Here is a 26,132-nt window from a genome sequence, read left to right as displayed (position 1 = left end):
GTTATTTTGATTGTTCCATTTTTCTTATAACTGAGTATTTCTGTTACTTGAGTATACATTCATAAAAGTTCGTTTATAAGAGAGTTCTTAAATGTCTTAAGATGAATCATGATAAAACAAACTCATTCAGACTTGACTTGGCTCCACTGAAGGAAAACCACCAGAGCGGGCGGGGCCTCAGCGTCAGATCCAGGATCCGACTGGACCCCGGACCCTCTGCTGAAATGATAAGTTGGTGCGCCCTCCTCCCGCAGATATCGACAATGACCGTCACCAGTAACCCCGCAGAGTGGGGATCATGCGGTGAGTTTGTCGCCGCCCTGTGGACGCTGTGGGTACTGGTGGAGTTTAACGAGGTGATGTTTTTCTCTCGCTGTAGTAGTGTGAGGATAACAAGCCAGCGGATCTGAGTTGCGGTTACAAGCGCTGACAACCGACGGCTAGTAAGCTGAAATTATTTGCCGCACTTTCGAAGGAGAACTCTGGTGTGACAAGTGAAGAAGAAAGAGGCTTTTTGTCGGCGCCGTTTGTTTATCTTCGTGGAGTCGTCGGGTTGGAGTTTGTCTGAAATCTCTCCGCTGTCCGTGGATTAACACAAGAGTCGATTCAGCGGCGCTGTGATGTCAATTTAAGTGTGAAATTGTGGATTAATCTCCTGCACCACGTGCGAATTTCTCGTTTTGGGAGGTTGCTTGTTTCGTAGTTTGTGGTTAGTCAACAGTGGAAATTCTGTGAGGTCCGGACAAGACCCAGCGGACACTTGTTGAAATACAGTTCAGCGAGCGAACCTTTGGCCAACTGCTCGTGAGCTTTGCTAACGTTAGTAGCGGGATTTAGCTAACGAGGCTAACAACTTTCCCTGAGCCGGACGTTAACGATTTATGCACAAGTTGCTTCTCATTCATGTCAGTTGGATGTTGGTCGAAGTCGACTGTCGACAAGTTGACAAAGTGCGTTTGTCAAAATCGTTGAGCTGGCACTGACAGCAGCTTAGCTAACTTAGCTAACTGCAGCTGTTACTCGGCTCTCCGTTCATCTCCAACGTTATGTTAGCAGTGACAGCTAACGTTGTGTTAACGTTAGATTCAAACAAGTGGTTCGCTGGGAAAATGTCAATATGAAGTTAGGTTTTCCCTGTGGCTTGTAATCATCTCGCCATTCTTTTTCAAAGTTTTTACGTTTAACTTGTAGACACATTTATTACAAAGGGTTTAATTCATCTGCTCTGTAAAGCATAAGGAGACAACTTTTATAAACCGCAGCTTTAACGTTAGCTCAGCTGTGCTAGCTGCTAGCTTGACTCACAGTCCTCACTTCTGACACGGCAGCCAGAAGAGTTGACTTTGAACCAACCAGTAATGTGTGCGGTGTTTAAACGCTGATGGGTTCACTACGTTGCTCACTGAGAGACTTTGAAAAGTAGACCCCCAACACCGTCTTCCACTTTTTCCAAGTAGCTGAAGTTGTAAAACTGCGGCCCGCACAATGTCCGGCTCCCCGGGCACAGGTGGCTCAAACCCCAGGAAGTTCAGCGAAAAGATAGCGCTGCACAACCAGAAGCAAGCAGAGGAGACGCGGGCCTTTGAACAGCTGATGACAGACCTCACCGTTTCAAGGGTAAATGCGCTTCATTCTCAGCTAAATGTGTTTGTATCAGTGGTCTTTTGCATTCTGCCCACAGAGTCCCCTCTCTGACGCAGCCTCGGCTGGACTGAGTCGTCTTGTCTGACTTCATCTGCTCACTGAGATTTCAGCTTTTCGGCGGGTGCTTCTCGTGTCTCCTCAGTGGCAAAACCTATGTGCTTCAATCGGAAGTGTCAAACAGACGAAGAAGAACCGAAACTGTCGTAAACAAATGAAGTGGGAACAGTTTAAAACTGGAGATTTGTGGTGCACCAGTTCACTCAAATCGTGCAGGATCTCCGTGTTCATGTGCTTCAGCAGTGAAACAGGAAATGGGAAAGAGGCTCTTTTGGTTGCACTGTTTCAGATACCCAAAGGAAGCAGAGCGTTGCCTGTTGAGAACCCTGCTGCTTACTGTGCCTTGTTATTCTGTGATATTTAATGACTTCCCACGGGTTCAAACCTGAGGTGCACCCTGCAGCCCGGGCACTGCTGCATGGACAGGCTGGTTCATAGTTCAGACATGCATGCTCGCATGGGCAGTGTGGCTCAGCAGCACTCGGCTCAGTGGGATTGTATTTCAGACTCACAGTCTCACATTTTTAGACTTTTTTCACATCAGCAGTCACATAAAAACTTTGGTGCTTTACAGCAGGGTGATGACAATATTATAGTCCTAAATATTGCTGGTACCAAATCCCCTCATTTAACAGGCTGCAACCAGAGGATGTTTGCAGATTTTTGTTAGTAATTGACTGAAGCATTTAATCATTAAACAAAATGGCTGACCGATACTGGTATGATTGTTTAAAAAAAGAATGTGGCTTGTGGTTTTGAAAAGAGACGGAAGTTGATAAAGAATGAAGAGGATGAACATGCTGCACCTAACTGCACTGACCTGAGGTCAGATTTGTTGTTGGTATGTCAGAGCAACAAGGCTTGCTTTTAGTTCTTGAAAACTTCAAGAATCAAGAATCAACTTTTATTGGCAGTATATATATATATATATTTACATACACACATACTGAATTTTACTACTGCATTTATCCCATCCTTAGTTGAACACACACATGCAACACCTGGCAAATTACATGCAGTGAAACACACACAGGAGCAGTGGGCAGCAAAGACATTTGGCCATCAGTCATTCAGGATGCTTCCTCAGGCCTCCAGGTGCCTTTTGTGCAGTGTTAACCTGTGGATAGGTTCAGAACAGACAAAGAATAAGCTTAATTAGTTGTAGATTTGTTTTTGTAATCTGTCTCATGAAAATTTCAAGTATAGACCCGACACATTCCATACAATAAAAATAGCGGCCCCTGAGGGGATATAAAGGGCCTTTTCAAGTTATTCTCATACCACTGGTTTACACTGTGCTCTTTCTGCGAGAGGCTGAGTCCTGAATGGCCAGTCAGAGAGGATGTGGTTTTGAGGCGACACTGAATGAAGTTTGCCATAAGGTATGAACTGTCTCTGACCCCTGTGTGGGACAGAAAAGCCCAGTCAGCGAGCCCGAGGCTGGCCAGGGCACAGGACACACTGCCAGCAAACTGCTGGAATTAGAAGTCGCTGCTTCGACATCTAAACCGGAGACCAAAGGACTGCATGAGAAGCCGAGCCCTGAGGCGCTTTGAAGAACTGTACATGGTTCTGTATGTGAGTGCTCAAACAGACTGCAACCTGCGCTCAGCTGCTGTGCTGCAGGGAGATGGCATCTCTGTGAATCATGTATGTGTAAAGTCTGCATATTTGATGTTATGTAACAGCTAAGGCCGGCACTGGAGTAAGATATTCAAATGAGGGTTTATTTTTAATATGTTTTTGTTGCTTGTCCTGGATGGAAAATTGAATGTTACTGGTGGTGGCTAATCACAATAATCAGATCTCTCTAAATGTGTGTTTGTCAGTTGTAGTCTGACACACACTACAACTGACATGTCAGTTTGAAGGTGTAATGCGTCTCTCATCTAATCCAGGGTTCAGGTACAGCTTTTAAAGTTCATGGATTTTCTCAGAACTGTAGACGAAGTGTCATGTAAGCTTTAATATGACATTTTTATTAGTACTTGTCTTTACACTTGTCTTTCAAGTGCAGAGAGGCGGGAGAATATCCACAACAGGACGGTCAGGGTTCTCTTCTCTGTCTTTCAGGGAAAGAAACTGCTTTTACTTGCTGCAAATATTTTTGTGTTGATGAAGAGGAGAATATTTGTTGCTGGCAAAAAAGATAAATGCACTTGCCGCTGAATTAATGAACAACGTATTGTGTGATTAACACTATAGTGCTCTACACAAAAAGTCCATGACCTAATATATCATCATATTCAGCATCTCTATGAGAGATCTCTGTCCCCTCTCATTAAATCTATTGATAAAATCAATTAAGGTCAGTCTTTGAGATTCAAATTTTGCCCTTTCAGCAGTCTAAGGAAGAAATGCCCCTCTGGTTTGCCTGTTCCTGATCACAGTGGATGATTGGATCAGTTTACTTTGCCTTGGCAGAACAAGCTGCCGTCTGTTTTCTGCGAGGTGGTGGCTGTGGCATCTCCTGGTAGGATGTCGGTTTGGACGCCAAGCTGTCCATTTCCTAGAATGTGTCCCCTGAACCGATGCACCATAAATATCGAATAATGCTGCATTTTTATCTTCTTTGACTCAGTCGATTTTTCTTAGGATTCAGTACTGATTATTGTCCACGTTGGTGCTTGGCAGGTGCTATTTTCAGACCCTGTTTGAATATTTGCAGTAAAAATTAAAATCCACTCTGCTGCGTTTTGATTGGCTGTTATTGTGAGCATTTTTAAATTAATTTGATTAATCAGCAATTATATACAGTACGTCACTAAAGTGAGCACACCCTTCATATTTTTGTAAATATTTTACTATATCTTTTCATGGGAGAGCACTAAAGAAATGAAACTTTGCTACAATGTTAAGTAGTCCGTGTGCAGCTTGTATAACAATGAAAATTTGCTGTCCCTTCAAAATAACTCAACACACAGCTGTTAATGTCTAAACCGCTGGAAACAAAAGTGAGTACACCCCTAAGTGAAAATGTCCAAATTGGGTCCAAGGTGTCAATATTTTGTGTGACCACCATTATTTTCCAGCACTGCCTTAACCCTCTTGGGCATGGGGTTCACCAGAGCTGCACAGGATGCCTCTGGAATCCTCTTCCACTCCTCCATGACGACATCACGGAGCTGGTGGATGTTAGAGACCTTGCGCTGCTCCACCTTCCATTTGAGGATGTCCCACAGATGCTCTATAGGGCTTAGGTCAGGAGACGTGCTCAGCCAGTCTATCACCTTTACCCTCAGCCTCTTTAGCAAGGCAGCGGTCGTCTTGGAGGTGTGCTTGGGGTCGTTATCATGCTGGAATACTGCCCTGCCGCCCAGTTTCCGGAGAGAGGAGATAGATCGTGCTCTGCTTGAGTATTTCACAGTACGTGTTAGCATTCATGTGTCCCTCGATGAGCTGTAGCTCCCCAGTGCCAGCAGCACTCATGCATCCCCAGACCATGACACCCCCACCACCATGCTTGACTGTAGGCAAGAGACACTTGTCTTTGTACTCCTCACCTGGTTGCCACCACACATGCTTGACACCATCTGACCCAAATAGGTTGATCTTGGTCTCATCTGACCACAGGACATGGTTCCAGTAATCCATGTCCTTAGTCTGCTTGCCTTTTGCGAAGTATTTGCGGGCTTTCTTGTGCATCAACTTTAGAAGAGGCTTCTTTCTGGGACGACAGCCATGCAGACCAATATGATGCAGTGTGTGGCATTTAGCCTGAGCACTGACAGACCGACCCCCCACCCTTTCAGCCTCTGCAGCAATGCTGACAGCACTCCTACGTCTATTTTCCATGGACAGCCTCTGGATATAACGCTCAGCGCGTACATTCAATTTCAACCATGGCGAGGCCTGTTCTGAGTGGAACCTCTTCTCTTAAACCGTTGTATGGTATTGATTGATTAGTTAAAGAGTTTGGTCTAGACCTGCTCTAATTGTCATGAGATAACTCTTGTTGTGAATTGGCGCTATATAAATAAACTGAATTGAATTGAATTGAATTGTTGGTCACGGTGCTGCAGCTCAGTTTCAGGGTGTTGGTAATTTTCTTATAGCCTTGGCCATCTTTATGTAGAGCAACAATTGTTCTTTTAAGATCCTCAGGGAGTTCTTTGCCATGAGGTGCCATGTTGGACTTCCAGTGCCCAGCATGATAGATAGATAGATACTTTTTACAAAAATGTGAAGGGTGTACTCACTTTTGTGACATACTGTATATATGTACACTGTTGTTGTTTTGATGCTGTAGCTGCTTGCATCACAATATGACAGCATCTGAATTCTGCATCCACTGTTTACTGTAAATTTAAAGAGCGCTGAAAGAAAAAAAATGCATGTGATGGAGCAAAAGGAAAAGAACGAGAGAGCTGATCCGAGTTTGGTTCTCTAATGTGAGAGACGGTGACAATGATGGCAAAGAGAAGCCCCTGTGAAGCCTGAACCCTGACACAGGCCTGCCACACTAATTACCTTATCCACTCATCGTGTGTGTGTGTGCGCGTGTGTCAGAGTAAACAGCAGGGTTTCTCTAACATTATAAGACTTTGGTGTAGCACCTAAAATTTAAACTTTCTTTGCTGCTTGAAAGGCTGCACTTGGCTTATTATGCTGTTATCATTTTATCAGTGGAATAAAATGGTCTTAAAATAATATGACTTATTCAATTATTAATGGGGCTGCGTATTGACAGTTGTGTGTGTTTGTTTTTGTCGCCCTTTCGGCTGACAGGTGCAGTTTCAGAAGATCCAGCAGCTTCGCTTGTCGCAGTCGCGGGCGCCGTACTATGGAGGCTCCCTGCCTAACGTCAATCAGATCGGCAACACCAGCACTGAATTTCAGGTGGGATCCCATCACAGCTGCAGCACCACCAATAGCTACTCATTCAACACATTAAACATCATGGACTCTTCTGGCTTTTATGGAGCCGTTATTTTTGTCTGCCATGCAGCCTTTTAACGTTACCGCTGGTCCTTTCTCTAGAGGCTTTGCAGTGCGTTATTCTGTGTGTTGAACACCATATGTGTGTAAAGGGTTTCTTAAGGTGAGCTCAGGCAGAAAGCAGGTGAACATTTCTCTGAAGTTGAAACAGTTTCAGCTCTTTTTGGCAGTTTGTGCTGTCCAGTCTAAATCTGTGTCTTTTCACTGACTTTGTATGCAAACGTCTGACTGTCATGTTTTCGTTTTGTTCAAAATGAAAGCAAGTTAATATTTAAGGGGTCAAACAAATTAGAAGAAGTCGCAGGGATTGGAATAGAATGCATGAAGCTGCTGTTGTGTGGAGAAACTTCACAGCCAGCAGCTCTGACTCCACACGGGACGTTTTCATCTTGGTTTCATGTATGTCAGCGATGAGACAACCAGATGTGCCATGTAGTCAAACGCTGCTGCTGTGTGGCATTAGTGTCGTTGTGTTTGAAAGGTGGTGAAAGGTTAAATGAACTACGATGTGATACACTATGCAACATGCACTATGCCCTGGACTTCTTCAAAGCACCAAAGTTTGGGAAGTACTGGTCTAGGCCAGCGGTTTTCAAAGTGGGGTTCAGGGACCCCCAGGGGTCCTTGAGGGTAATTCTATCAGGTAGGTAATTCTGAGGTAATTCTATCCTGACAGAATGTGTGAATATGTTGCTCACAATTTTCACACACTTTCTGTTATAAAACATCTAAATTCCTATCAGCGGGGGATCCGTGGTGTAATTTGTGTCAGTTTAGAAGTCCTTGACTGGTCTAGCATGACTGCAAAACATTCAGAAGTGCAAAATAATTCTCCCGAGGCCATTAAATAATTTGTGTGCTGGCTGGAGTAAAAGTTGAGTGCAGTAGGTCTCAGCACTCGTTCAGTCAAGGCAAGGCTTTGCACAACATGCCCCTCCACAGCACAGGACCTTATCTGTGTCAGCTCTCCAAGGAGTGGGCCACGCTGGGATTCGAAGGCTCCAGGTGAAAGTGTCCTTGTTCCCTGAAAGAATGGCCCTTTGAGGCTGAGCAGTGGTTGCAGCACTGTGGCCGAGTTCAGAAATCAATCCCCACATGAGGGGAGAAAGCCCCTCTCGCTCATGGACTCCATTCACCTGAACAAAACTTGGCAAACTAAATGGATTCTGCGTCTCTTGATGATGACCTTTTGTTTAATGCCAATAAAAGACAACTTAATGTAACCCTGAAAATCACAGAAACAACTTTATTTAACTCTAGTGTGAAGCACATGGTCTACTTCAGCTAGGAAATAAACAGTGTGGGCTTTAAACTCGTAATAAAATTGGGAGAAAGTTTCTCACTTCACTGCGCACTGGTTTAACAATAAAAGCAAAGACATGTTTGTGATTCTCTCTCTGCATGTGGGCGCAGCTAACTGCTGTATGCTAATGCTAACTTATCGGCTCCCTACAAGCTAACTAATAACTTTATTAGTCTTGGATTGGCAGCGTTGTGTTGAGAACGTAGACTAATCTATCACAGAGGTGTTTGTGGACCCCACATTGACTCCGTTCAGACATTTGGCCAGTCCTCTTCTGACCTGTGACACCGTAGCTCATGTACTATTGTGTCATCATGACATCAAAAAAGCCATTAGACACATAGCTGTCATCACTTAACCAGCACAATTTAATAAATGTCATGCTGGCTTATAAAACACTGATTTGATTTAAGTTTGACAACTGTGTCTGTCCCTCTTCCTCTGCCTGTCAGCTCCAATGTTATGTGTCTGATGTGTCTTTCTCAGGGTGGCTTTCCATCAGGGCTGGACTCAGTCAGAGGGACCCGCCACCACGGGCTGGTCGAGAGGGTCCACAGGGACCGCAACCGTATCAACTCTCCTCATCGCCGGCCCATCGACAAGCACGGACGGCAGATATCCTTCCCAGCCTGAATCAGTGACAGTAGGAGATTTCGAAGGGTAAATCAGTGATGAGGAAGTGTTGTGGCTTCCAGGTGGTTGTTCTTGTTGTTTTTGTGGTGTGGTTTGAAGTGTGGCGACACTTAACCATTGTAGGCAGCTGTTTTGCAGCCTCAGGAACAGAATTAATCATTATGCTAATTTGAAATGTGACGCAGAGACAGTGGGTTTTACTTACACCGAATTAACATGGACAGTGTGAGATTTCACCATACTGTGAATGCACGCTCAGGTTGTGTGTTTTGCATAAAAGTGGAGCAGCAGATTAGAGTTTTATGACGAATCGTTTTAAATGGAGACAGTGCACAGAATGGGCCACTCAAGGAATGTTCACAAACATTATTTCATCTAGTTCCTTCAGTGTTGGAGTGAGAAAAAGCAGAACAATCAGTCTGTTTCTGCTTAATTCTGCTGCTGTGTTGGTTACAGATTCCATCGTTTGCAGTGATACGGTTCATTCATTCATTTCAGTGAGCCAGGCTGCGTTATATAAACTGGCTGTCTTTATAGTGCACAGCTAATCTCCATGAACGCTGTCACCAGCCAGCTATCACACGTTCAGAATTCATCCCAGCTGCGTCTCGCGTGGGACAGAACAGACGCGTTAACCAGCGGTCGACTTCTTGTGTAAAATGGAAATGCTGTACTGAAGATTAACTGACGAAGACTTCCAAATTTGTTTTCAAGTCTGAGCTCCGTCTCAGAACAAGCTGATATTGGATCTGCGGCGCAGGAAGACCGAGACTCCTTCCCAGCTTGAACGAGGCCCCTGTTTGTGCAGTCCCCATTTCAGTGTGTGAACGTGACACGCAGAAGCAGTCAGTTAAAACAGCTGAGCTAATAGAAACACTAAACACAGTGCATCAGTATCATCACTGAGTCTATTCATCCTGCAAAACATTTTGTGTAGGTACTGTGGTTAATGGGATGGTTTGCAGGAAAGGCACACAGGACATTAAACGACTTGTTCTGGAATCACAGCGAATGCATTTACATAAAACGCCGCTTTGCTAATCGATCCACCAGCACGCTCCCACCTCAGCGTTTTTCGTAAGCCGGTCTGTTTATTTCCTGCCTCGTGACAGAGATGATTTGGTGATCTGTCAGTATGGCGTCTGTCTGTGTGTGTGAGTGTGCGTGATAACTGGAGGGCAGTTTGTCTTGTGTCTCAGCGTGTGATGTCATATCGCCATATGTTTCCATGGAGCCAGTCAGAACGGATGCATAATGTAATGGTCATAAGAACGTATGAAGAAAACATTCCACAAATCCACATTAATATTTTCTTCATTGTCAGCACAGTTTGGAGTCATGCGTGTTTTTCTTGTGTGGGCAGGGCTGATGTGTACAAAAGACGGTGGATTTAAAAAGTTCAGTCGGTGCAACACACTTTCCAGCATACTTTTGAGTTACTGTTCCTGACTGATGAATTTAGGCGATAAAAGTCTGCTCTTGTTAGTGTCAAAAAAGAAGCAGTTGGCCCATTTATGTTTGGTGGGTGATGCTGTTTCCACACATGTGCATGCACGTGTCGTGTGTGTGTAGGTGTACTGTGGTCAAAAGGATGTAGAGGTCCAGGTGAAACAGACAGGACTGGACTCCAGGAGCATTTAATTAGTCAGTCTTAAGATCTCAGCAGAGGGAATGATGAGCACACCAGTCAGACCATAATTCTGTTTTTTGTGTCTTTGGGAAAACGATGCTTCTGTTTGTGCAGGCTTGTGTCCATAGAAGAAGTCAGAGGCATGGAAATGGTCAATGAAACTCAAACAGCACTTGAAGATCAACCCCAATTTAATAATCTGTCAGCTGACCCACCATGCATTATGTGTCCTACCTGAAAGTAGTTACATTCTGTCTTCTCTCAATACTGGTACTGCAAATGAAACCCCACAGCCCAGTGTAACAACAAAAAACATAAGGGTCCAATTCTGCAATCCTCATTCACATTGCAAACTATAAATACTGACCGGTACGTCAAGGCTGCCCAGTGAAAGCGGTGTGTTTCTGTACGGATGCAGAAAGCAGGATGCTGCAAGTATCAGTGAGTTTTGTTTTTAGTGTAAGATTTTTGCGAGGATAGCTTTCATTGTGGGTTGTTCTTAGCTTTTTTGGACCCCGGATAATATTTAACAGTCTGACTCGTATCCCCGACTGAACCGCTCCGACTTTCTGCACTTCTGTAAAACTCCTGATATCAAAATGATTGGTGAGTTTTGGCACAAATCTGCAGATTCAGTGGTGTCTCCCCCAACTTTAGGAAATGTCTCATAGATTCAATGCAACACCACGTGCATCAGGTGACTCTAATGTGACACTGAATACCTGGTCAGGTTCATAGTCTTCAAACATTTGCTGATTGAATCATAATTTTCCAGATTTTAGACTGGACAATATGTAACATTTGCAAGGCGTGCCTTCTCATGTTAAATGATAAAAAAAGGTCTGCAGATGGAGATAGTTTATCTTCACTAAGTAAGGTATCGTAAGAAGTATTGATCAGCGCTGGTGTGGAAAACACTGCGTCCCCTGAGAATCCGTTGAGTCCGTCAGCTGCAGACGAGACCATCGTGTGCTGTGCTCAGTGGTTTGAACGATGACGGCAGAGAGCAGGGCAGCGTCTTCAAAATGAAAATGTGAAGTGTGGTTTGTGGCTCTGGCTTATCCAATCATGGTGCCATATTTTGAAAATGGAAAAGTGGTTTGTGGCTCCGTTTGGTTGGAGAAACTGTGGGCTGTTTTTGAATCACCTCCATGTTTTACAGTGACTGCTGGTGTAGCAGTGTGCCGTTTCTACATACGTCTGCATGCCATTTACAGCGTGGGGTTCACCCCATCATTATAGCTGTTGAAAGGTGTTAAGTAAGAGCGCATGAACCAGTCAAATAACCAGTTTGACAAGATTGTTCCTTTCCCTCCTCTGATTCTGGAGGAACATCAGTGGTGTCCTCTCCCATCAGTGTGTTTGTGTAGATTTGAAAAAGGGCTTCTGCTGTATCTTGTGTTGGGGCTGATGAGTGATAGGAGGGCTCCAGTCTCTGTAAATCTGTCTCTGCTGATAATAATTTGTCCAAGGCCTGAGCAGATGTTGTGTAGCGCAGCGGTTGGCCTTGTGTGACACCACAGCTCTGCTTGCTTTGGTTTTGTTCAACATTTCGAACACCCGTCTGTCTGTTTCTTGAGCGGAGGAGCTGGAAGGGTGGCTGTTGGCAAGACGAAACACCACCCTCCTGAAGTCCCGCCCTTTCACAGACAATGCCAGGAACTCTGCCTCGGCAGTCAGTAGTGAATCGAATAATGTTTTCATTGTTTCATCAAGTATTTGAAAAAGTCGGCTCTATTGTTTACACTTCACTGCAGCAGGACTTTGATGAGAATGTGCTCACAGTATGAATGCTTTCTTTTCTCTCTGAACATCTTAAACTGTCACCCTAACATTATATGTCATGCGTTTGAGTTTAGAGTTTTAACTCACTCTTGTTTCATTTTTCTGCTTGAAATAAGTCAGTGTGAAGAACATGACTTTTCATAGTCACTATGGAAATGTGTTTCTTTGTGTGTGGTGACATCAGAAAACATACATGCATTAACTTAATATCACAGTGATATCACGGTGTCTGTGCCAATGATTAATCCTTAACTAAAACCACATCGAGAGCTCTCCATATGGAGCCGTGTACCTGTCCCCACCTCTGGACAACAACTGGAGAAGGTGAGTAGCACATCTGTGGAGTTGTTGGCAGAATGGTTATTGTCTTCTCTTCTTCCTCTAACTCAAATATTTTACAACAGGAACTGTTTCCTCTTGCCTCTGTGTTTCCTGTGTCACGCCTCTCTGTGCCTACTAGTATTGTCTCTCCACATCCAGGCAGCAGCCATGTTGATCAAACACACATCAGAAGTGAAACGCAGGTTGACGGGTAGAGGAGCTGGCCTGTCTAGTTTCTGTGTCAGGATGCTGTGTTAACCCTGGGAAGGCTGTGTCTACCTAAAGGTGTTTGACAGATCGCCTTTTGCTTTTAAAGGTCATGCCCAACAGCGGTCTTCCTACTGTTTAGGGATTTCATGTTGTCACGGCGTCACTGCCCTGCGGTGCACAATCTCCAGCTTGGCAGAAATTCAGCAGCGGTACCTGCTGGAAAACATTGCCACACTAGCTGGCCTTGATGTGAGCTGTAAGATCCCTTTTTCCAGCTCTGCTTGTACCCAGCCAGTGTTTCGGTGGACATCTTTTCCTCAGTGTTTACAAGGGAGTGAATTATGGCCCTGTGTTTAAAAAAAAAAAAAAAAGAAAGCAAAAGGCCAGCCAAGCTCCTCCCTGATCACTCTCTTTCAGTCTTGCTCTGTCTCCACACTCGTGTTTTGTATGCTGGCTTGGCCGGCTCCCAGTCGCCGTGGCTCGTCAGACATTCGCCAGGCTCCGTGTTGAGCGTACTGTAACAGCTTGTACTGAGCTGAATAGAGCCAACGCCCTCTCGTCATTGTTGACAGCACAAAACAGGTTGGCTGACAAATGTCCTCACGGAGCAGCCAGACGTCAGTGTTTCTCTTAGTGGGTGTGATTGGGGGAGAGACACGTGGCAAAAAGCTCCAAACGCAGATGTTTGACTTACGCACGACGCTGCTTTGATCCAGTTTGTGTTTCTCAATGAAAGACTGAGACCCCTGTCAGCTTAACTTCAGTTAAAACAGTGAAAATACTTTTTATTTAACCGAGTAATTATGTTTTATGTCAGGAATGTACATGCAGACTCGGCTAATCAATTTCTCCTTCACACTGTGAAGTGAACCACCTGCAGTCAAATGAAATGAGACCTAGTTGACCAAGTTTAGCTGCAGAAAAAAACCCGTCACTCTCCGAGTGGCCGGGAGCTGTGCCTTGTCGATAGGGCTGGATCGAACGTATCGGGGGAAAGTTGCAGCGCTGACCTTTTCTCTTGTAACACCAAAGTCACCACCTGCTGCTAGCTGTGGTTGCCGTCAGCTTAGTTAACTGTGCGACTAGCTGGGAGCAGTGCTGGTGTTACACCACCAGCACAGGACCTCTGGCCTGTCGGGAAAGAGGAGGTCTGGAGGAATAAGCAGGCAGCAGGTCTGAGCTCAGTGAACAGGATGAGTTCTCATCAGGCTTGGTCCCAGACCTGCCTGATGAGACCTCATCCTCAGCCCAACTGAAAGGGGAATACAGTAACTGTTACCGGGGTGATTTACGGCAGCTCCGACCAGGACTTTGACTTCAGGGATGACGAAAACATGGTGTGTTCAGGCAGGGACAGGAAAGAGTAATTTGTATGTATACATCATACATTGTTAATCCAGCAGTATTTGTTTTGGTGAAGTTGGAGGTAATTTCTTCCAGTGTTTTAAACATGATGCTTAACTTGTAAAATTATGTACCAGAGCAGTTTTCCATAGTCTCTGTGAAAGTGCCAGTCCTTTATGACTGTAGCTGTTAAATCCCACCCCTCAGCTCACAAGGTTACATTAACAAAAATATTTTCATGTAACCTTGTGAAATGGCCGACCATTTCTATGTGCTTTATTCAGCTCATGCTCACAGTGCGTGTTTCTGTCTTCCACCCTTACCCACCTGTAGTCCTGTACGTGTGATTGGCATCAGCTCTGTCAAGTCTCTGCAGGCCAAGCTCGTCCTCCTGCTCCAACCTGCAGCAGATTGTTGTCACAGTGTGGAGCAGGGATAAACTTCCCTCTCAGCAGTGGATTTTGGCCTGCCTCGCTATCACAGGCAGAGATGTACAAGTTTCCCCATAGTGCTGGCTTACACTCACGGACCAAAAGCTTGGAGAGCATCCAAATCCATCTGCCTGTACTGGATGCCCACATATCCACAAGTTTTGAATTAAATGTCTTTTGGCTCACATATTGACCGTAGTTTAGTTATGGCTGTGACCCACTCACCTTTAAAACAACATTCTGATTTGTGATCCTTCATGCAGATACAGTACGTGGCTTTTCTGAAGGTTCGGCCAAGACAAATATTGGTGCTCCTGGCTACTTTTGTCTTGCAGCTCAGTGTGCTCCCGCTATTAAAAAAAAACTGTCTCGCAAACCCTCCTGAAACTTTGCCTATCAGGATCTGGCACAATGTCAGGGGTGAATTAGATGTTTATGATTCATGTTGATTTACAGACGGCATGTGAAAGAGCAGAATAACTAAAGAGATTCAGTTGGATGTTACACAGATTGTAGGATAGAACATGAGTTAAATGAAGTGTAAGTGGACCTGCATGCAACACGCACATACCTCACCTCCTGAAAACCAGACCAGAAAGTCCTGATAGACAGACAATAATTTCTCTGTTCTAAAAAGTACCAATGCAGAAGGTGTGGTAGGACACATGAAAGAGACCAACAATCCAGGATTTTCCCTAAAGGATGGGACAGCGCTGCTGCACCATCATGCCAAAACATAGGAGCACCATTCTTCTGCTTCCAGAACATGCCGCTGCATGTTTTCATGTACTTTTAGCATAAAATATGGAGGCATTAAATTTTCCAAGTGTGACAGCTGCACAGCCTCCTTGGTAGACCTCTGGATTCAAGCACACAGCGCCACAAATAAAACATTTTCAGTTGTGTCTCTAACATTTTTATCAGCATCTTGAACTCAGGAGCTGCAGTGCACCCCTTGTCAGGGTCTCAGGACAGGCGTTTCCATGGTGACCCAGCACAGCCCTGATTCCAAAAAGGGTTTGGGTGCTGTGCAAGATGTCATCAAAAACAAAAGTTGCCAAGTATTTTGTTTAATCGTTTCTGTCGTTTTTCAAGCAAAAATGTTAAAGATTTGCTGGTTCCAGCTTCTGTAATGTCAGAATTTGCTGTTTTCTTTGTCATGTATTGACAGTAAATGAACAGTCTTTGAGTGTTGGACTGCTGATTGGGCAATAGAAGTTGAACTTGTCACTTTAGGTTCTGGGAAACTTTGGCAAGCATTTTTGACCTTTTTTTCTGTTTTATAGACTAAATGATTAATTGACTAATGTTGAGAATAATCAGCAGTTTAAACTGTAATGATAATAACTGATAGTTGCCTCTTTCATACCCAATCATGATTCTCTCACCTGTTACCTGTAAACCTGGTTAGCTGTGGATTGTTCCAAACAGGTTAGATTGGAGCATTTTCACATTCTGTTTTATATACGTTATACTCGTCACCCCAACTTTTTTGGAATGAAATTTCACAAATAACATTAGGATTGTAATGTCACTTGAACCGCGTGTGTCCGCGTACAGCTTACAGTCCATGTCCTGTAACTGTTGGAGAGGAAATGGAAATCAGAGTCTGGACTGAAATCTGGCCAGATTAGTGAGGGTCTTTGGGGAATCCCATTGAGGAAAACTCTTTTGTTGCACTGCTTTACAAGAGGCTGTTGGTAATATACTCTGATTTAAAAAGAAAATAAAGTACAACCGTTTTCCTCTTGGCCAAAGAGCACATCAGAGACTCGGCTTCATATCCATCCATGGTAATGGTGTTGTGTTGCTGCAGTGAGAGGCAGATTCCCTGCTTGTCCGTCTCAGGGGAGAGTGGGGCGGTAAGTGTTTACAACGCCAACCACATCTGCACTGCATTACCGCCAGTCAGCTATGGAGAAGAGCCACAGAGCTCTTTAACTGTTTCAGTGCTGAAGCTACCCGGCAGTGATCAGCCCTCTGCTGTGCACTCAGCCTCTGCAGCACTGTCTGAGAGCAGGCGCGCGCGCACACACACACACTCACACACACACACACACAGATGAGTAGTAAGCATCCACCACTTTAAAAGACATATTTTTACTGCTGCATGTTTGTATTAAGAACTACTCATTCTGAGCTTCCCAGCCACTTTTAGATCAAGACTCGGAGGCAGTTGACCAGTGCTAAGGGATCGTCCGGCATGACAGAAATGCGAGGGAACAGAGCTGTTCACATAGCCTTTAACCGCTCCATGACCAGCAGTCTGTCCAACAGATTTTATCATCTTTGGATTCGCTGAGGCCTCCCCCCTCCCTCCTCGCCAAGTTGTGATTTCCCAACTTTGTCCATCTGCAGTGAGTCAGGCCGTGATTTTTTTTTTTTATATGCGCCATCTGCCCTGTAGAGTTTACTCAAAATTGTAATGCTTGTTCAGAAATGTGCTGCGCCAAATAGTGTTACTGCACGCTGGTGTCTGGGAAGAGGATTTCTTCAAGGGAATTGGCTCCTGTGGTCCTTAGGCATCAGACCTGAGTGCAGCCCTGGTTGCTTCCCTTCGGAGACCATCTGTTTCAGGGTCAGATCCTTGATCCAGTCCCACGGCCTCCTCCTCATCCATTCACCCATCTTTGGCGTGCTATTCCTGTACCAGCCTCTCCCGGGATGAAATCTCAGAAGCTCCCTGTAGATTGCTCTGTGGAAAGGCCTTTCAGAGGGCGGAGAGATGTGGTGTGATGGTCCTCGAGGGCTTTTAGCCTCCATCTAGGTGGTCTGATTGCTGTACTGTGAAAAAGCGCAGTGTTTCTTCTCGTAAACACCGACTTTCTCATCCTAACATCACATCACAAACTTTGGCCACACTTACATGACCACCATTGTTACATAATATTAGGCTGGTTTACCCCAACAGCAACTCCATTATGTTGCCTGATCAAAGTAGCCGAGCCTTCGTTCTAGATGTATACTGTGTGCCTGTTGGGAAAATATCTTAAAGCTGTTTTAAGTTGTTTAATTCAACAGAATTGCACTTGTCTGAACATGAGGGAATCCAGCAGAAAAACAAAACACAAAGTCAGCGTGTCGTTCTGTCAGACAGATATTTGTTGTTCGATGGGTGTAGTGCCTGAGCTCATCTGCATTCCATCACCAACACCATCCATCTAAATATAAGTGACTACACCCCGCAGTGGCAGGCGTAGTGGGTGAACCAGGTGATGTGACACACTGGAGGTTTTGCGGTTGGCCTGCTTGGTGGGTCACAGTGCCACATCAGAGATGGCTTCCTGTAGTGTGACCGCAGACCTACAGGCTTTAGTGTTGCGTCATGTGGAACTTTCTAAACCTTGAGTTCTTTTATTCATTTTTAGAAGACTAGTTAATTAAAGCATCAGGCACTTCTACGTCCTTTCAGCCTGAGGTCAAAACTCCTTTTTGCTGAGGGCCTCAGAAAAATCCACTCGGTCACCGTTCCCACTCCAGCGTTTCAGGCTTTGACGATGACCCTTCACATCAAGTTGTTTATGTTGTTTCTCTGTCCGGCTGGCTGTGCTGCACCGTTTTTCTCTGCCCATTAGATACGGGACTGTGGATCAGCTTTAACTGCTCTCTGCTGTCGCTCTTGTCGCTAGCACTCCACGCTTTGTCTGCCTTCATTTTTTCACTCTGCTTTAATTCATTCTGCCTCGTCATTTCCTTCCAACGTACTTGAGTATTGTGCTGTTAACTGAGTCCAACACAGACGTTGTGTTTTTTTTCTTACAAACATGTTTTCTCCTCTTCACGATCCTGGAGGCAGGAGCCAGGATCCCTGCTTTCACCCAGTAAATTTGTCTGTCATTCTCTTCCTCTGTCTCTGTTTGAAGGGAACAGCAGCCGTGGACTGAGGAAAAACGCCCGGGGTTTAGATTAATATCACAACTCAACAGGTGACCCTTGACCCCCATCTCTCTTTATCTCTCGCTCCCTCTCTCTTTCCCCTCAGTCTGTCTTCACTGCTTTATCCCTCTCTTACACTGAGGCCAACAATTCTGTTCTTTGTCTTTTTGCAATCTCTCGTCCTGGTTTCTGTCCTTTGTAAATCTCCGCCTGATTTGTAACATCCCAGTAATCCCCTCCTTTCTTCCTTCGAAGCGCTGAGATAGAGGACCACAAAATCTCAGCTAGACGCTGTTGTGTTTGATTCATTAATTATTTTCTTCCTTGTAGTTTTCCGCTCATCTTTCCAGTTTGGAGTTTCTGCAACATTAATCAGTAGTTCTTCTCTTACTAACCCAGCTTTAGGATTCATGGCTCCTTCGCAGTCTAACATCAAGGCTCACATTTTCTTCATTTCAGCCTTTTTACGACCTTCTCCAAGTGTTGTGTTTGCACTGGTTTTTAAACTGATGAATTTTTTCTGTATTCAGTTCACAACCTATTTTGAGTCTGACCGTTGAGGGCACATGGGTGGTGCCACGGGCCAGACACAGAGAGGGGGTAACATTTCCCAAAGCATGCCAACAAGAGAAATTTGTCAGATTAGCCTCAATAAAGTGCTGATGGCAGAAAAACCTTTCAAACCAGTTGGGTCAACAGAAGACTGGGAAGGTTGTGGAACACTCAGAAAACACCTGTTTGGAGGAGTCCTCAGGTAAACGGCTTCATTGGTCACGTCTGATGTGGCATCCTCAGAAGGTGGCTCGACGTTCACCACTTTGTCAAACGCATGCTTGTGTGAAGGATGGGCTCAGAAAGCTGCTGTTGGCGAACACACTTCTGTTTTTATTTACGTTTCACACGCCGTCCCAGCTGTTTTGGAATCTGTGTTGGAGTTGGATGAGAAAATGAAAATAAATTAGACCTGTCTGGGTTGAGTACAGAGGCACCAGTGTTGTTTTAAATCTTCTGGCTGCAGTGTTACAAGAGCTTCAGCGCAGACACAGAAACTCAGATTTATGTAATACTTTTGAATGCACGAGAAAACTCTGCTTCAGCATAATGAGATGGCGATGCTGTAGTGACCTTGCTGTTGAATGTAAAACATAGTACATAGTACGTTTTCCATCATTGGAATAGTTCCTTAGTTACTGCTCTTTGTCAAGGTTTGTATTTAAAATGGAACTTTCGGAAACATGCAAGCTGTTCAGACAATCTGGCTGCTGATAATTCTGATCATCTTTTTGTATGTGTTTATTTGCATATTTCCAATTCACATGGCTGACGATTGGGACGCATCAACCTTTAGTGTGATTACTACGATATGCAGCAATACGCTTGAAGGGAAGTAGTAATGACGCAGGAGAGAAGCCATTGAGGCTTAGTGGATGACACTGGAGTGATGGGGCTCAGGGGTGTGTGTGTGTGGGTTGGCCCATGCATGTGTGTGTTGGAGAGCCGCTACAAGGGAAAGGTGAACCAAGTGTGTGAATCCACACTACGAGGAGGCTCGTTTGGAATCAGATCATCTTTTGTAGCTGTGATCCCAGTGGAGAGCAGTGACGTGCACGGCGGGCAGGTGATCTTCCTGTCGACGCGTCACAGGTTGTCCCTGCATTTCACTTCATTAGGGCTAACAAACCGCAGTGTGTTTATGTGAAGGTGATCTTCACGAGGCAGAATGTGTTTTCATGGCAGGCAGATAAACATTTAGCTCGGTGCTGTGAGGTCAGTGTGAGCTCTCTGATGAATGCAGCTTGTGTGGAGGCAGAGCAGGAAGCAGAGTGACTCACTGACCTCTCGGCCCTGAGAAATCCTCTGCCTCTGTCCAAGGTGCTGGAACACTTTGCATAATTTTCCCTCTTCCTCCCACACAGAACCAACTCAGACTCTGCTCTCCATACGAGTGCTATGAACCCAAACCCCCAGGACCCCTTCGGCATGAGCCAGCAGATGGGTCGAGGTCCCCCCCAGCGTAATGGTGAGAGTAACACACACACACACACACACACAGATACTTCCCTTCAAAGACTTCACTTGCCTTATTTGCATGTCATCCATCCTGAACTGCTACTACTTCTACACGTCATCTCTGTTTGAGTTGCATTTTTCTCTTGACTGTAGCCACCAGAGCTGCAATGTTTAGTCGATTAACCAGTTAGTTGTCAACTATAAAGTAAATAATTTACTGTTTCGATAATAAGTTGATTATTTTGAGGCTTAGTTCTCTCATTTCAGCTTATCAGATTTTCTTTTTCATACTACTTTTGGGGTATTTTCTCTTAAAGACTCCAGGATGATCCCACAGTCTCATTCTAAGAAGTGTTTTCTGTGTTCGAGCTGGTCAGTCTTACATTGTCAGACCTCCTTCTTGAAAGGCACACAGACAAAAGTGTAAAATTTTCCCCTCCAGACAAAAATGTGTTCTGCTTTTCGTTTTGGATGTTTGAGCTTCGGAGCCACTTGTAGTCCAGTATATACATACATCGCATGTCCAAGAGTTGAACTCCTGGAATGAAAGACGTTTGTTTACTTTATGAATTCGAGCAGAGTCGTTGAACTTTTGTGTGGAAAAAACAGATCATACACAAAAGGGGCCCTTAAAACTCATTCTAACTCATGTACTGCCCCACTAGAGGAAACTTCTTTTTTTCCTTACAAGCTAAACTTTAAATTTATCATAATAACAACTGCTGCAGGTGTTTGCTGTAAAGCTTAACAGACTAAATCTCCTCTGAAGCAGTAAAAGACAAGTCATTCATTATAAGTGCCTGCGTTCAGAGCTGCTGCCCTGACAGGATCCCCACCTGTCGTCCTGCTGTACTGTGATTTCAGCTAAAGCAGAACTAAGTCTGCCTTGTATGTGCTGCTGACCTGATGTGACACAAACCTGAGTGTGCGCACAGCTGACAGGATCTATTAACAGATGAGAAGCAGGTGGAATATTCACAGTGTGGCAGCACCGCCAGCAAGCGCGGGGAGCCGCCGAGACTGACTAATTAAGAACCACATCAGCTGCAGCACTCATCCTGTGTGTTACGCTGCGGAGCAGAGAGCAGATCCTGGATCAGTGTGCTTTTAAACTCTCAGTCTCTTTCAGCGTGCAGGCTGCTCCCGGATGGGGCCCACGTCGTAGTAATCGCACTAGTTTATGGTGTTTGTGTTTCTGTTCCTCTGGTCATTTATTAACAGAGAGCAGTCCACTCTGGACTCACTTCTACAGATCACCATCAGGCCGTTGCTGCTTTAGAGTCTTCACATTATGCTTGTTGTATCTGAGTTGTAATTGGTCCAAAGATGTGACTCCGAGTCAAAGAATTCATCTTACTTCTTTCCACACTCTGCATCCAGTCTCCTGAGCGGCTTCCATCAGAGCGTGTGCTGTGTTTTTGACAGTGTTTACCACGTTTGTGTGCTCTCAGCGCTGATGAGTGCATGAGAGAAGTGCTGCTGCAGTGCAATGCCACTCACTGTGTTTAACCAACAAGTTTAAACAGGATGTTGCCTGAACATCTTGGCCAACTTGGAGTTTCACATACAAATAGAATCAACTCAATGTAGACAGATAAGTTACAGTCTGTTGTGCTTTAAATGGCTCACTGTGGACCCAGGTGTGTGTATTGCTTACTCAAATAGTTGAAACTGAGTTGACGAAGTCCGGCATGGACACAGTCGGAGGGGAAGCATTTTGAGTCGTAATAAGCTCTGATAAAATACTTTTTGTCGGTGTTGTTCTTAATTCTGCAGGTGGTGTGTTTAAATGGGCTTCAGTATCAAATGCTTTTGTGAGGGTTTGTTGGTCGAGTCATTTGTTGAGCTCACCACATTATGTGATGGTGACTTTGCTAGCTTGTAGCTTCATTAGAAATCACTGTGGTAACCAGCGGCCTTTCTGCGGCTTACTGCTACAGATTAGGCCCAAAGCGTGAGAGAGCTGACCTGCTGCAGTGCAGGTTGGGTGTTTTTACAGACATTTTGTTTGTTCCTTGGTACCATATTGAGCCGCAGATAGTATTCCCCTCCAGTCATCCTGGTCTATAGACCCTTTTCTTTGATGAATCATTTACAGACATCCTGTGTGTCCTCAGAGGACTAAGAAAACCATTAAATATTCCAATTTAAGAACCTGCAACCAGCTGATTTTTTTTTTAAATGAAAAATGACTTGAACGATGACGCTGTGGTGCGCATTGTTTCTGCTTATTTTTCCTGTAGTTTGGCTAGTTGATTAATCGAATATCTGTTCCAGGTCTGCTCTTGTGGAGAGCTGCCAGCAGACCTCAAATTAAGGCGTTATAGTTGAACTGGGACCGTAAGCTGCCTGTGGAGGGTCACATAGTGTGCACTGTGCACAGCCTGCTGGATCATCCACCAGAGCACATTACTCATAGCAGTGCAGGCTCCACATCCTTTCCTCCGCAGTGCAGCCCCAACGCAGCAGCGCACAGATCTGCGAGGCCCCAGGGCCTCATTGACACCTCAAAAGGTTTCAGCGGGTTGTGAGTGGTGTTAAGCCTTGGCTGATTAAAGAAGAATCTAAGTCGGAATTACAGCTATGAGTCACGCCACCGAGGTGGAAACACTTAGAGCAGATGAGTTCAGCTACGGAGTTTTTGGTGTGATCTCTTTCTGCCGGTTGCGGTCAGTGGAAAAGAAGCAGCATCACTCAGAAGAAATCTCAAGTTCCCCTCTGATTACTGCCGTGCTAATAGGCAGTGGTATTACTTTCTGAATCCTGAGCATTTACAACACCCATACTGAGTGCACTGCAGTGCAAGTGATCCAGCCAGGAACACAAACCAGCCAGTTTCCATCCCGGTTGTTCTGTTTCCGACGAGACGCCTCTGAAGGGGAAATGTAACGATGCCAGACTGCTGCGACGCCTTATTGTCCCATCTGCTCCAGCGGCCCAAAAAGCTACCTCTTGCCAAATGAATGGGCCTCAGACAGCAGCGAAGGAGAGGGAACGGTGGGCAGTGCTTCAAAGGCTGATGGAAGAGAAGCCCAGTTTAAGTGTGAGTGATGAGGACACATGAAGGAGACATCAAGAGAGACCAAACATATTTTCCTAATAAGTAACAGAGTGCGCAGGAAGTGTTGTTGCTAAACACAAGACCCGTAATCGTGAAAAGTTAAAAGGAGGAAAAAACAAAGGCATCTGGCATGGGGAGGAAGAGAAAGAGGCTCTTTGTGGCGTGAGAGAAACAATGGCGCTCTCTTCATTCCCCATCAGTCTGTGTGCCCCCACCCACCCAGCGTCTTCGTCCTCTCCTCATCTGTGTGACTAATAACATGATGCCAGCTGTTGTGTTTACGAAGCTGCACAGTAATTTGCAGCGTGTATTCCAAAGGGCCGATTCCTGTCAGAGGGACTGGGTATTGTGCCAGACATGTCGGGGTAATTCAAGCAGCTGGTTAATATTTAATATGCTCTAATGTTGCTTTTTCTCATCATTTCTTTATCTCTCCCTCGATCCTCCCTCCCCACTCTTTCGTTTTTGTTTCTCGCTGGTGCTGGCGTGCAGCGAGTGTGAATGAGGCAGAGGTGGACGGCTCTGGAAATGGTGAGTTGTCTCATCTCTGATCATTTATATTAGTTTGTCTGCAGAACACACAAACATCAAAGTGTACCTTGTTCCCTGCAGTCTTCTCCTTCCCCTCCCTGCCTAACGAGGAGAGTCTAATGGGCGTCGGTAAGCTCCTTCCCAAGCAGCTGTGGGAGGCCAAGAAGGTGAGACTGTTGCTCGCTTATTACTTGTTGCATGAGGGCCTGCTTGATGCTGTGTGTGTTGTTTGATGTACACAAGGGAGCAGGTTTCCATTTGTGTGTGTATCCTGGAATTTGCTGTTTCTACTTGGTTGCCATGGTGACAGAGAAAATCCCAGTGTAACGACCGGATCAGATCGTACAAGGTGAACGTCTTTTGAGAAGGGTCACAGTGTCGGATCAGGTGGTCGCGACACCTTAAAGACGTTCCGACGTGACCAGACGAGGTCATGTTTTCAAGTTTTATTCACGCTGCATTTACTCCCGTCGTCCTCCCTCATTCTCTCACTCGCTCCTGGGAGTTATAGCAACAGGAAATGAAACTCCACGGACTTGTTATCGTGAATAAAATTACAAATTTCTCAATTTTTACCCAACTCGACAAAATATATAACAAAGCTGTAGTCGTATTTAGACATTGTAGTGCCAAAATGCTGGTGGACATGTGTCAGATTACACGTGAACCCGCCTTTCCTGCGTGACTGTTAACAGTGGGATCAGGAATGTCAACATCTGCAGCATCCAAAGGATCACAGAAGGTGTCAAACTAGAGGAAATTTTCCTTTTGTTTCACGTTTTCATTCATGTTATTGATTTAGTTGCGCAGAATTTTTACTTTTCCACTTTGCAGTGTAATTGAGGGGTTTTTCAGGTCACCACAGAGAGGAACACCCTGATCTGATAGGCAGGAAACGAGTGTGAGCACTGTGACCTCATTAAGCAGATCAGGGTTCTGCTTCTTAATCGGTACCGTTTACATCCATCCATTCATTCAGCCGAGTCAGTTTTTAGAGTTTTCATCTTGTCGAGACAAGCAGTTCTAATGATATACATATATATATATATATATATATATATAATGTGCTTCTGTTTCAGGTCCAGTCGTTGACATCAAGGCCCAAATCATGTGAAGTGCCTGGAATCAAGTAAGTCTGAAGTCAGAAGCACAAATATAAAAGAACTTTTTTCCCGTCGTGCCCAGCTCGTCATTAACGTGATGTTGTACAGAGCGTTTTAACGCCACATGGGCAGGAGCTGCTGTAGCTGCTCAACAGAAACAGTGGAATCCCAGAAATGAAATGCCGCACATTCCCACCCCGTCAAACAGGATGTCCGCTTTCCTCTTCTCACGTCGGACCCTTTTCAGAGAAGAGGAAGGACACTTATTGCAGCCAGATTCCATGAGCATTGTTTAACAACACTTACACTGTTGTCTTCCTCCTGCAAACGACTTCTGGTGTCATGATTCACAAGCAGACAGATGAGCTCCTTAGCTTTACAGCAGCAGCTTTCCTTTGCTGATTGTCTGTAGATGGATCAGACATGATGAGTTCATTTTATCACACAGAAAGCAGGCTTCTGAAGAGCCTGCAGAGGGTTACGATTCTTAGGAAGATATCCCCTTATCTAATCTGTAAAAAAAAAAAAAAAAAGAAAAGATCAATAAACAGAGTCACAGAAAAGAAAGACTGAAGACTTCGACCTGTTCAGCCAGAGACAAACTGGAGGCAAGTTGTTGTTTCTTCGTTGCTTTGTGCCAGTTTGTGTGTGTTTGTGTGGGGACAGACAACAGTGAGTCACTGTTGCTGGTGATGATGCAGCATATGAGCAGAAATGGAAGTTGGAGACATAATGGAGGAAATAGAGAGTAGGTGGAAAAAGAAGAGGCTAGAACAAACAGACAGGAGTCAGATGGCAGTGGCGACACATTCAGTGACCCTCCTGTTAATTACGTTAGATTCATTCAGATGCATTCGGAGTGTTGCTGTTGTTCCTGACCTCGGCCTTTGTGCACCTCCGCTGCAGTATATTCCCGTCTCCGGAGCAGAACCCCGGCCTGTCCCAGTACCAGGGCCTGTTAAATACCGGCGGCTCCCTGCCTGACCTCAGCAACCTGCACTTCCCCTCACCGCTCTCCACCCCGCTGGACCCCGAGGACAATGGGGGATACCCCAACCTCAGCGGAGGCAGCAGCACCGGAAACCTGCCGGCCGCAATGATGCACCTCGGCATCGGCAACTCTCAAGGTGTGTGTATGTGTGTGATTCTTGTGATTCTTTGTGTGTGTGTCTTGTTTGATTCCAGCTTTTCATTCTTGTGCGCTGCTGACAGCCATGGCATCAGACACTTTGTTGGACCCAGCGTGTGCAAAGTC

At 45.1% G+C, this 26,132-nt stretch overlaps 1 protein-coding gene across 2 annotated transcripts in view; it reads left to right on the top strand.

Annotated features, from left to right (window-relative positions):
• The first annotated feature begins 50 nt into the window (after positions 1–50).
• The window catches only part of crtc3 (CREB regulated transcription coactivator 3), a 32,471-nt gene continuing 6,389 nt past the window's right edge, over positions 51–26,132 (top strand). The window contains exons 1-10 of one of the 2 annotated variants that reach the window (XM_046396094.1): positions 52–1,617; positions 6,430–6,540; positions 8,429–8,557; positions 12,253–12,314; positions 18,160–18,222; positions 20,089–20,192; positions 23,736–23,774; positions 23,856–23,941; positions 24,854–24,903; positions 25,784–26,004. In XM_046396094.1, the coding sequence (XP_046252050.1) occupies positions 1,486–1,617; positions 6,430–6,540; positions 8,429–8,557; positions 12,253–12,314; positions 18,160–18,222; positions 20,089–20,192; positions 23,736–23,774; positions 23,856–23,941; positions 24,854–24,903; positions 25,784–26,004 (997 nt within the window). In that variant the 5' untranslated portion in view covers positions 52–1,485. Of the gene's footprint in view, positions 1,618–6,429; positions 6,541–8,428; positions 8,558–12,252; positions 12,315–18,159; positions 18,223–20,088; positions 20,193–23,735; positions 23,775–23,855; positions 23,942–24,853; positions 24,904–25,783; positions 26,005–26,132 lie in introns of both variants that reach the window. The other variant, XM_046396104.1, reaches the window with a different exon arrangement.

The sequence above is a fragment of the Scatophagus argus genome, chromosome 1 (genome assembly GCF_020382885.2).
Source record: "Scatophagus argus isolate fScaArg1 chromosome 1, fScaArg1.pri, whole genome shotgun sequence".
Taxonomy (NCBI): Eukaryota; Metazoa; Chordata; class Actinopteri; family Scatophagidae; genus Scatophagus; species Scatophagus argus.
Note: the sequence above shows the minus strand (reverse complement) of the source record. Positions and strands in the feature narration are given on the sequence as shown.